Source organism: Anomaloglossus baeobatrachus, chromosome 3, assembly GCF_048569485.1.
Source record: "Anomaloglossus baeobatrachus isolate aAnoBae1 chromosome 3, aAnoBae1.hap1, whole genome shotgun sequence".
Lineage (NCBI taxonomy): Eukaryota > Metazoa > Chordata > Amphibia > Anura > Aromobatidae > Anomaloglossus > Anomaloglossus baeobatrachus.
The window spans coordinates 504,242,411-504,254,770 of record NC_134355.1 but is presented as its reverse complement, the minus strand read 5'-3'; the positions used below and the strand labels follow the sequence as shown (position 1 = coordinate 504,254,770).

The 12,360-nt window shown below is 44.4% G+C and overlaps 1 protein-coding gene and 1 long non-coding RNA gene across 2 annotated transcripts in view; one reads left to right on the top strand and one right to left on the bottom strand.

Annotated features, from left to right (window-relative positions):
- IFT80 (intraflagellar transport 80) overlaps positions 1 to 12,360 on the bottom strand; it is a 238,569-nt gene that overhangs the window by 5,921 nt on the left and 220,288 nt on the right. The window contains exons 17-19 of the mRNA XM_075340671.1: positions 10,983 to 11,072; positions 10,720 to 10,892; positions 3,333 to 3,456 (exon numbers count right to left, since the gene is read on the bottom strand). Coding sequence (XP_075196786.1) covers positions 3,333 to 3,456; positions 10,720 to 10,892; positions 10,983 to 11,072 — 387 coding nt within the window. The remainder of the gene's footprint in view (positions 1 to 3,332; positions 3,457 to 10,719; positions 10,893 to 10,982; positions 11,073 to 12,360) is intronic.
- LOC142296725 (uncharacterized) overlaps positions 1 to 12,360 on the top strand; it is a 303,374-nt gene that overhangs the window by 164,781 nt on the left and 126,233 nt on the right. The gene's annotated exons all lie outside the window — the stretch shown is intronic.

Below are 12,360 nucleotides of genomic sequence, written 5' to 3'. Positions count from 1 at the left end.
ATGATCAGCAATCACAGGCAGCCTCATACATTAGAGGCATGGTCACACAGGAGCACTGCCGCTCCATTCATGTCTATGGGACTAGGAGAGAAGTCAGATCTATGATCAGAAATTACAGGCAGCCCCATACATTAGAGGTATGGTCACACAGGAGCACTGCCGCTCCATTCATGTCTATGGGACTGGGAGAGAAGTCAGAGCAATGATCAGCAATTTAAAGCATCCCCACAGATTGAATAGAGTGGCGTGGTTGTGCATGTGCGTTGCTGCTTTATTCTATGTCTTTGGGGTAGACCTAAAAATCTGAGCAGTAAACTCTGTTGTCTCCCTCAGCCCCATAAATGAATGGGAATCATGCATGGCTTTGTTTGGTGGAAATGTGGACAAAAAATGGAATTACTACAACTTTCATTGATTCGTTTCCTCTTGAACACTAAAATAGTTGTCAGAATGAATTACATTTACCATACAGATCCTCTAGCTTTCCCCAAGTTCAATATCATAGGTCTACAGATTATTGGCCTCAGACATGGTCATTAACAATCCAGAACAAAGATTTCACAATACAAATGTCATAGATTATAAGATCTCGTAGACCTGACATGTCTGGTGTACTTACTTTAAAAATCCAAGTCAGAATGAATGTATAATCCAGAAATGTAAATGGGCATTTTATAAGTGCAGATAAAGGATCCACAAAATTCTTAATTTATTATTAGTCATGGAAACTTTCATAAGGTTATTAAATACTCGGTCTGATGTTGATTTTTAACACAACATCCTCAGCTCCAGGAGATCTATATAGTAACTTATGCAGTCTGTATTGTAAAATCTGGTGACGGATCAACTTTGAGTCAACACTCAAAAGGGGAAAAATTGCAAATCCCTTGTAAAAACAAGCAACTTTGCAATTTACCCCTCATTTAAAATCATTTCCATTTTCAAGAACAGTGATTGTATAGTGTACAGCTCTTTGCCTGGGTTACTAGTGACTATGTCGGCTGCCTAGGTAAATAGTGCGCAGCATGAGCGGGCTCCACACTTTACAGCATATTCATATGCTCTGAAGATGGCTGGATTGCTAGATTCAGCGCTTCTGTTCCCTTAGGTCTCTTGCTGATCTCAATTGTCAACCTTTAGTAGCAAACGACCCAAGTCTGCTGGCTGAAGGGGAGCAGTGTACGCCTGAAAATTCATCTTTAGGTAACCCCTTCTGTCCTGCCACTTGGCATGTATGAGGTATCTGTACATGGGTGTAAAATAGCCTCCTAGAAATATTTTGTGGTTAAGTATAAAAGCAGACAGGGACAGGACAGCAAGTACAAGAACACGAAGTCTATATTTTTTGGTGTTGGGAACGTTCTTTATGAAGTGGGCGTATTATGACATCGGTATTCTAGAAAGGGTAGGTGTTAATAGTGGATGGAGTGAACTGCAAGGAGTTAAGATTTCATTTTTTTCATGGTTTATTTATTTATATCAGAAGGAGAAAAACATTTTCGGGTGTGTACATTCAACGCCAAATGGACACTTCAGTTCTTGGTCACCATAATGGCTTAAAGGGAAGGTGTCGTAAAAAAAAAAAAAATTCAATAAATGAAAAAATATAAAATATTAATGTTTTAATGGTATGTTTAAATAAAACTATTTGTTTTTAATTGAGAAAAATATAAAAAAAATGTAAAATTTGATATATTCCACTCTTAAACACTAGGGGGAGCAGCTGCTGAAATCCGACTGTAGAACTACTGTAGAACTAGCTCACATTACAACTACAGTAAAAGTGGGCAGAATCTTGACCCCCTTTGTGTGTGATGTCACCTCCCTCCCAAACTGGATGTTTCCAAAAGGATAAGAGAAAATGAAGTTTAGGATCACAGTGTGGAGCCATTTTGTTGGTGGCCACAGAGTGATCCTAATATGTCTAAAGTGTCACTAAGGCCAGCTGCATAGTGCTCCACTGTATCCCGCGCCGCACTGTATGCCAATGCCCCCTCATTGACTACTGACTGTTTCCCAATGCCTCACAATGCCTACTGACTGTTTCCCAATGCCTCACACTACCTACTGACTGTTTCTCAATGCCTCGCTGACTGTATCCCAATGCCACATGCACTCACCTCAGACCTGCGCCCTCGGCAGCCTGTCCTGTCAGCAATCACAGTACGAGCAGCTGAGGTCCGAGGTGAGCACACACCGGGAGGGTGGTCCGCGGCAGAGTGCGGGGGAGGGGGGTCTGCGGCAGAGTGTGAGGGGTGAACAGCAGAATGGGGAGCAGCGCGCCAGGATCAGTTACGGTGCAATTACTCACCCCATCCATCCCGGCAGGTGACAGGGGGAAAGTGGAGCACACAGCATACGCTGTGAGCTGCACAACGATGGCGCTGATCTCCTCCCTCTGCTGTGATCTGGACAGCCCAGGGGGCGCTTCCATTTCACAGCAGACGCCTTCTCTATGTTAAGCATAGGGGTCGGAGTCCGACCACGGTCTGCTATGCTCAGGGGGCTGCCATAAAGGAGGTGAGTAACTGTCATTACAAATAACAAATCCATAATGGCAGCCCCCAGTGCTTCAGTAAAGTTAAAATTAAATAAAAACTAAAATAAACAGTGAGTTAAATTTTGTATTAAAAATACTTGATTTCATAATCACTATTATTAATACAAAAATAAAAAAACACGACACCTTACCTTTAATACAGTAAAATTGTAACCTCGGTTTAAAGTTATCAGTGACTAAGTCATAGTCGATCTCCTTCCCCCTCTGGCAGCTGACAATTTTCTTCCTTCCCCAGCGGAGGCTCTACTTCTATTTCTATTGACTTCTCTGCAGGGAACAGAGAACTACTATGCAGGGAACTGATTATGGGAGAATGACTTATGTGGTCATCAACACTCAGCTCAGAATGTGGTGATACATCCTGCTATATGCTTTGAACCCAAGGTGACACTGTACAATGTAAGTAAATGTCATAACTCTTTACTAGCTTAATTGCTAAACCCTGTATGATTAGAAAACATTATTCATTTTAATAATCTATACTATAAATATAACATTTAATGTTGGGCCAACCATTTTAAATATACAGTCTGCAGACTTTAAGGGGTTATCCAATTATGTACATGAAAACGGCAGTATTTACAGAATATGTTGTCAGAGATCCAGAATATGATAAAAAGCAATGTATTTCAGCGAGACAATGTCCATCTCCTACCAGGTTGGAATGGAAGTGCTGAGGCCATCCCTATATCGGTTTGTACAGCTCCTTGGTAGTATATATTGTTCTTTACACAAAGAGAAGAGAACACAAACCTGTGCAAAATCTACTTACGCCTTCTGCATACTGCAAAAACCTTTTGTTGGTTTCTTTTTTATTGAAGTCGTTCAGATACTTTTGTCGATAAGCCAAAACCGTATCGACATGAGTCTTGTTTTTCACAGCTAGCTCCAGGGCCCTAGGACAAAACACACAAGAAATTCTTATGTCAGAATAGATAAGTATTTGATTTAAAGAGAGTCTGTCAGTACAAAGAATAAACTAAGCACTTGGGGATAGATCCACTATAATCATCTCAAAATTAGTGCTGTAATCACGGTCTCTTGAAGTTCAATCATATAATTAGTGTGCCCAATGTATGTCCAAGAGGCCCAGCGCACTGCTCCACCCACCAGCTCTGCATGCCTCCACCTTCTTCAATGGTGATTGACAGCACTGACTTGTCTTCAGCAAGCAATGTCTGCCTAAAAAGCTCAGAAACCAAGTGCATCACCAAGTGATGAAGCTAAGGTTTTATCATGTTAAAGCTTCATTGTACCGGCCCCGTGCGAGCAGCCCGGGCTGCAGCCGGTGCTCGGATCTGGATCCAGATCCGCGGTGGCTCGAGGGGTCTCTGGACCCGGGGGTCGCGCGGCCACTCGATTAAAAGAAGGAGGGGGAGATATGTACAGGGGGATTTTGGAAAGTTTGTGACGCCACCCACGGTGCGTGGTAATGTGAGGGACCACCGCTGCCGTTGGGGAGCCCGGTGACGATGGTGTGGCAGCCTGATGTTTAACCCCTCCATGGGTAGGGGGTTTGTGTCCCGGGGCCCGTTGGTGATGGATGGTAATCGGGTGCCGTTGGGGAATAGGTGCAGGGGGGGTTTCCAATGTACTCACTCAGTCCCAGAATAACCGTGTAAACCAAAGTTCTGAGCACCACCGTAGTTTGCGGGGAGTACGCCTGGATCCGTGCCCCGGGTGTTGTTGTTGGTCTGTGGCCCTATCCCTGGCACCTTAGTCTCGACTGGACCAGTCGGTATGAAACTCTCCGGGTCCCGCTCACCTGTATGACTAACGGAGAGAGCTTGCTCTCAGGGTTCACGCGTAGGATTTCTTTGGACTGTAGTAGGAAAGTCCTATCCCATCGGTGTGCTAGTACCCTGATTTTGGAGCGGGTTGGGGATGACACTTGAAGTCTTCACCCCCGTCAGGTAAATTACCGGAACGCGTGAAGCTACTTTCCGGCCTGGGGTCCACGTACCCAGTCGTGCCCTGGCCCCTGCCCGGTGATAGATCAAGGCCGCCGGCTGCCCTCCTCGGCAGTCCGTGCCCCTTGACACTGTCCCATGCGACCCGGTTTCAAGCTCCTACCAGGCCCAGACCAACGTCTGCCACCTAGTATACAGGAGCTCTCCTCCGTGGCCTCTCCTCACGAGAGCCACTTCACCTCCTCTCTTCCACTCTCAACTGTCAATGTCCTCACTTTCTTCTCACCAACCCCCAATGTGGGCGGCCCTATTCCCTTCTGGCCCCCCAATGGTGTGTCTGGTAGGTCAAAGTGGGAAGTGTTTCTAGGATTTTGATTGGACTAGCTGTTAACAACATCAGAGGACTGGGATCCGTTAACCAAGGAGGGTGGATACTGTGCGGGAGGGCAGATTGCACAATACCCTGTGACGACCTGATAGGCCAGGGCGTCACATCATCATCTGGTTTAAATGGTTTTCAATAAAGTGGTTTTTAGTTAAAACATTGGATGGATGTGTCGACCTTTCAACCATCAATTTTCCACGCATCTGGTTAGTGTTATACCAGCGGATCCGGCACCCATCCATTCTGATCACAGAATGATATGAACATTGACAACATGGTGAGCTTCCATTTTCCTTCTTTTTGGTTATACATATGTGTGTATACACTTGTCTGTGGGTGTGTAAGTGTGTGTGTATGTGTATCACACATACAATGTGTGTTTGTGCATTAGCCACACAATACAAGCGAGAGTTCATAGGTATAAACATGTCAGTAGTCACCCTGTAAACCAGCAAAATTCTGCTTATTCATTGAGTGTTTATGGCGGAACAAAGATCATTATTCTCGGCAGCACATATCACCCAATGAAAACAGGAGATGTGCTACTAATAACATATTATACTTCTCTGAGGCTATGTTCACACAGGGTTTTTCGGTAAGTTTTTCCTGACCAAAACCTGATCTTGTGGCAGGAAATCTCCTTTGAGTCATCTGCGTTATTGGTGCGTTGTTTCTACAAAATGGGTTGTATCAATGAAAAATTGTTGCAAAAACGCTGCAAAGAATTCACGTGCTCATTCTTTGAAATTTGCAGTAAAAACGCAGGTATTTGACAAAACAGTCAGGAAAAAAGATGTGCAGGTGTTTGTGTGTGCATGAGATTTCAGAAATCTCATAGACTTTGCTGGGACTGTAAAAAGCATTTTTTATTAGCATGGATTTGCATAAAACCAAGGCAAATCTGAAGCTAAAAAATGCCGCAAAAGCTTACCAAAAAGCCCTATGTGAACATACCCTAAAGGCCCCGTCACACTAAGCAACATCGCTAGCAACATCGCTGGTAACGAACAACTTTTGTGACGTTGCTAGCGATGTTGCTGTGTGTGACATCCAGCAACAACCTGGCCCCTGCTGTGAGGTCGTTGGTTGTTGCTGAATGTCCTGGGCCATTTTTTAGTTGTTGCTGTCCTGCTGTGAAGCACAGATCGCTGTGTGTGACAGCGAGACAGCAACAACTAATGTGCAGTGAGCAGGGAGCCAGCTTCTGCTGAGGCTGGTAACTAATGTAAACATCGGGTAACCAAGAAGCCCTGTCCTTGGTTACCCGATATTTACCTTTGATACCAGCCTCCTCCGCTCTCACTGCCTGTGCTGCCGGCTCCTGCTCTGTGCACATGTAGCTGCAGCACACATCAGGTAATTAACCCGATGTGTGCTGTAACTAGGAGAGCAAGGAGCCAGCACTAAGCAGTGTGCGCTGCTCCCTGCTCTGTGCACATTTAGCTGCAGCACACATCAGGCAATTAACCCGATGTGTGCTGTAACTAGGAGAGCAAGGAGCCAGCGCTCAGTGTGCGCTGCTCCCTGCTCTGTGCACATTTAGCTGCAGCACACATCGGGTTAATTAACCTGATGTGTGCTGTAACTAGGAGACTGGGGGCTGGTCACTGGTTGCTGGTGAGCTCACCAGCAACTCGTGTAGCCACGCTCCAGCGATCCCTGCCAGGTCAGGTTGCTGGTGGGATCGCTGGAGCGTCGCAGTGTGACAGCTCACCAGCAACCTCCTAGCAACTTACCAGCGATCCCTATCGTTGTTGGGATCGCTGGTAAGTTGCTTAGTGTGACTGGACCTTTAGTGTCAGAAACATTTAGCTTGTATTTACACAAGCTGATTTCAGTGTGATGGTGCAATATATTTACAGCAAAAAAGGGCTGCAGTGTGTACATCGCCCAGCCCAAAAACTAATACTCTAGCAGGATGCAGCTAAACCCCCACTAATTGGAGGCATCACAGGTGCAGGAGGAGCAAATCACACACACACTTCCAAAAAAATAGAGGGGGCGATTGCTAGATGATAAAACTGCACAATGATGGCTTGCATAGAGCGCTGAGCCCGCAGCCTATTAGGTGACGCCCATACTATTAGATCAGGCGGGCTGCCAAGCCGTACTCCATCTGTGCACCATACAGGGACAGGAACTCCAATATGCAAGGCCTAAGGCTAGTTTCACACTTGCGTTGAACGGCATCCGTTGCATTGTGTTGTGTGACGGATGCAACGGATGTGTTGCATATAGTGGATGCTGCAAAACAACGCAATTCGTTTCTTTTTTTTACAGTTTTACCGTCGGCAGACTATTGTGAACGATCAGCTGATCACTCACAGTAGCCGGCCGCCGGGTGATCAGCTGATCGTTCGGTCGCCGGCAATGTGTGCGGGGGGCGGGAGCGGGGGGCGGAGTGCGGTGGGTGGAGCAGAGCAGGGCCATGGCTGAGGACGTCAGTGCCGCGGGGACTGCATCGCTGGGGGACACGTGAGTGAGTGTGAGAGTGTGTGTGTGTGTGCGTGCGATTGTGTGTGTGTGTGTGTGCGTGCGAGCGATTGTGTGTGTGTATACATACGGAGTGTGGGGAGGGGGCGGAGCCGAGCAGGGAAGTGTCGGACTCCCGGCACACGTAACCAGGGTTCCTTGGTTACCCGATGTGTACCCTGGTTACGGGTGGAGGGAGCCAGAGAGAGCATACGCAGTGAAATCCAAAGTATTCCGCTGCTCAAAAAAACGTTACATGCTGTGTTCCTTCCGCCCGACGCAGCGTCAAAATAACGACGCTGCGTCGTCCGGCGGATGCAACGCTGACACTTGCGTTACAGTGCGTCATCCATACAAGTCTATGGAGAATAGCGCAGTGCGTTAACGGACTGCGCTATTCTCCATAGTGACGGACTCCGCTGAACGCAAGTGTGAAACTAGCCTTACAGAAAGGGGCCTGACTGCATCCTGTACGAAAAAATATGAGGGTTTTAGTTGGTATTATGGCCAAATACGGAAGCCTACAACCCTCGTCACGGGACCTCATGCTTGTAGGTCCCTACACTATATATAAAATCCATGTTTTGGAAGTGTGTGTGTGATTTGCTCTTCCTGCACCTGTGATGCCTCCACTTAGTGGGGGTTTAGCTGCATCCTGCTAGAGTATTAGTTTTGGCCTGGGGGTGCACAACTGCTGCCCTTTTTTGCTGTAAGTAAATGCTTAATTTTTGGAGGATATTTAGGCCTCTTTATGTTGCTTTTTTATATGATGGTGCAATATGTAAACATTTGGGGGGGGCCACATTTAAAGAGGACCACCCACCAGGATTGTCATATATAAATTAAAACCAGTGCTATACTGGTGCTATCATGCTGATTCTAAACATACGTTTAGTTGTGAGATCGGATATATACTTTCTGAAATATAGGCAAGTAAAATTTGTGAAATACACTGTTATTTTATTGATAGCAGCTACAGAATATATCTAATAGGTGGGCTGGGTTTTGCTAGTTATTCCCGCCCTGTCTGCTGCTTGTCCTTTCTCCCCCTGTCTCTGTTATTATAGGGAGAGGAAGGAGGAAGAAAGGACAGAGGGAGGAAGGATAGGCAGCAGACAGGGGCGGGAATAACTAGCAAAACTTGACCTACTTACTAGATATTCTGTTGCTGCTGTCAATCAAATAACAGTGCATTTCACAAATTTACTTGCCTATATTTCAAAAAGTATACATCCGATCTCACAACGGTATATTTGGGATCTGGCTTTAGTTTATATAGGAAAATCCTGGTGGTTGGGTTTTTTGCTGAATATTTAATAAAAAGCTGTGCAACTTTCTCGTACAATCTGTGAGTCCATTTTTTTCATGGTTTACAAGACTTATTTGCTGAAGCTGAATTACTCCTTTACCCTTTCTGATTTTCATCAAACATGTAGAGTGGAAATCGCATAGGATGGATCTCACTCTAAATGCGCAAGAGCCAGCTTACTAGGAAAAATCCGATCGGCACAACACACTGGAACATGGAAACATTGCAGAACAATATACAAGAGATTGTATGTTCAAGTTCCCTATAGGGGCTTAAAAACAAAACTGATTAAAAATGTCAAAATATATTAAAAAAAATTATAAAAAGGTCAGTTGAGCCTTCTTTTGCTAATATGTAAATAAAACAAAACTGGAATCGCCGTCAATAATTCAAACCATTAAAATATCTAATTTATCATGCATAATGAAGTATGTAAAAAGATGAAACTGAATTGGTTGTTTCTCAAAATAATGGAAATTAAAAGTAATATAAAAGCTATGTGTAACCCCAAATAAAAGAAATAAAAAATGACAAAGGGAAACTTAAAGGGAATCTGTCATCAGGTTTTTTCTTTATGAGCTGCAGCCACCACTAGTGACCGCTTATATACAGCATTCCAGAATACTGTGTATTCAAGAGCCCAGGCTGCTCTGTATAACGAAAAAAATCACCTTTATTATACTCACCTAAGGGATGGTCTAGTCAGTGTCACTGGTGTCGACCAGCGCCACCTCCATCTTGTAGGATCGCAGTCCTCCTAACCAGCCCTGTGTGCATGTTGTGTCCTGTGTCATTCACACAGAGGCCTCCATTCCTCTCCTGCGCATGCACACTTTGATCTGCCCTGCTGAGGGCAGATCAAACTACTGTAGTGCGCAAGCGCATGCGGCCTTTGATCTTTTCTTGCACCTGCGCGTTACAGTACTTTGCTCTTCCCTCAGCCGGGCAGATCAAAATGCGCATGCGCAGGAGTGCAATGGAGGCCTCACTGTGAATGATACAGGACGCATCATGCACACAGGGCTGGGCAGAAAGACGGTGATCGTAAGAAGAGAGGAATCGCTGGACCGAGACGAGCGACACCCATCGAATCAGACTGCTCCCTAGGTGAGTATAAAAGAAAGGTGGTTTTTACGTTATACAGCATGGACTGGACTCTTATATACAGAATTCTGGAATGCTGTATATAAAGGCTCACTGGTGGTGGCCACACCTCATAAGGAAAAAATCTGATAACCAGTTCCCTTTAAAAAGTAACATTCTCTCAGAAAATAGTGACACAAACCATTTTCTTTTTTAAAAGTGATTTGATTGTGTAAAAGTAGTAAACCGACCAAAAACTGCAAAAGTAAAAAATAAAAAAATGAATTTTTTTTCCCACTATACTCCACAAAGAATCCAAGGATATGTACACATGATCAGGACTCACTGCGTCCAGGGCACAGCGGGTCCTGACATACAGAGCCGCGAGTCTCCTCCGCAGGAGAACGTAGGAGACCGCAGTGGCCTGGACCAGCAATCAGTGTTAGGGGGGGCTGTGGTCTCTCGCTTGTGTTCTTCTTACGGAGGACACTTGCAAAACTGCAGCAAACGAAAGACATGCTGCGGCTCGAAAAGCCGCACCACAGGTCAGTGTTTGCTGCAGGAAAAACAAGCAAAGTGGGCACGGGATTTCTAGAAATCCCATCCACTGTGCTTGTCCTGTACATCGCAACGTTATGTACACAGCTGAAGCATGCTGCGTCCAAAACGCTGTGTACATTGATCGTGTGCACGCACCCTTACACTTTTGTAAAATACATCAATTATACGGTACATTACACTGTTTGACTTATACTACAAAAAAAAAAAAAAAAAAAAAAGAGTACTAAGACAGTTCTGCTGCTAGAAGAATGAAAAGGCTAAGACACTTGAAGGCAGGGATAAAAAAAAAATATAGAAATGAAAACGGTTTGCAGAAGGAAGGGGTTAATAATCAAATGATCTATTGGAGAAAATCCTAAATTCTTCCAATGATGATGTTTTTGGACCATTGATATAGCGTCTACACATGTCTGACATGACCTATCTATATTTGTCTTACCTCTCCCAGTTGTAGGAGTCAATGTTGAGCTGGATGGCTTGGTAAATAAGGCCAGCCTGCAGGATAATGGCCTCAGCATCTTGAAAGTTCCCACTGAACAGCTGGATGTGAGCCAATCTCAACTCCTTTGATGGCAAATCTTTAATTGAATTTATGTACTGAACTTTATCAATCTGCAAGAAAAATAATAGACGCTGCAGAAAACATAAACGTTCATCAAGATAGCACTGGTATTTAAGGAGTGATTATGTATCCAGTCTTACTTCTCCAATTGCTGCATATGCGATTTCGGCCGTTGACATATCTTTATTTGCAATGGCCATAGCTGCTAAACAAGCCCAAGTAGTCTGCTCCTGTGCGAAGAAATATAGGATAATAAACATCAACATAAAAGGCTTCAAGCATATCATGTGTAAAACGGTGTTAGATTTATTAGCATATCATATGTTCTGTAAAAAAAAAAAATAAAAATAACAAAAAACCTATACGCAATCACTTTAATTCACATAAGGGCATCGTAGTCATAAAGTCCTGGCAGATTTATAGGGTAGAGCTGTCTCCACTTTGATGAAAATTGGTCCGCATAGTTCTTGTGGCTTGGCAAATGCTGCAAACCATAAAAAAGCTCAAAATAACATTTTAAATATAAAAATAGTCAGAAAATAGTAAATCATACTTTAAAGAGATTAATCAGAATCTGTCAGCAGGTTTTTGCTACCTCATATGGGAGCAACATGATGTAGGCAAAGAGACCCTGACTTCAATGATGTATTACTTAGATTAGTAGCCACAGCCGTTCTGACACAGTGAAAGATTTGAGATTTTGTATGCACCACTGCTGAGAGAGCTGTCCCTGCCCACACCAGGCTTTCAGTGTATATTTCCATAGACAGAAGCTGCTAATCACAGAGGGGGTGGCATTGGACTATAACTTAAGGTGGCTTTACACACTGCAACATCGCAAACGACATCGCCGTAACGTCACCGGTTTTGTGACGTTATAGCGACCTCCCCAGCGACATTGCAGCGACCTGGCCCCTGCTGTGAAGTTGATGATCGCTACAAATCGTTCAGGACCATTCTTTGTTCCTTTGTTTCCCGCTGTGCAGCAAAGTTTTAGTGTGTAAAGGGGACTTTACAGCGACTTCGTTAGCGACTTCCCTTTCAAAAAGCTGCTTTACAACGTCCCCAATGACTAGCTAGGTCGTTCTGCAGGTCCGGATCACTGTTGCGTCGTTGGCCAGGTTTGCCTGTTTGACAGCTCACCAGAGACTTTGTAGCGATCCCGGCCAGGTTGGGATCGCTGGTGGGATCCCTAGAAAGTCTCAGTGTGTAAAGGGGCCTTTAGACCCACTAATGAAAAAGATAAGAGGCTTAAGCTAACATACAAAAAAAGACTGAGATAAGAGACACAGGGCTGAAGTCCCTGTTTTAACACTTGCAGCATGCGGTCTTCAGGTTACATTGCAGAAATCTGCTGACAGAGTCAATTTATAGACGCTCAGTATTAGTTATCAACTATTTAAAAAATGTATATGTTTGTACATGATGATATTATATAATCAGTACAACTTTACCCTTCTGCATATAATAATGTCAAACAATAGAAACAGTCTGGCACCATTGGCCCACACACAGTGT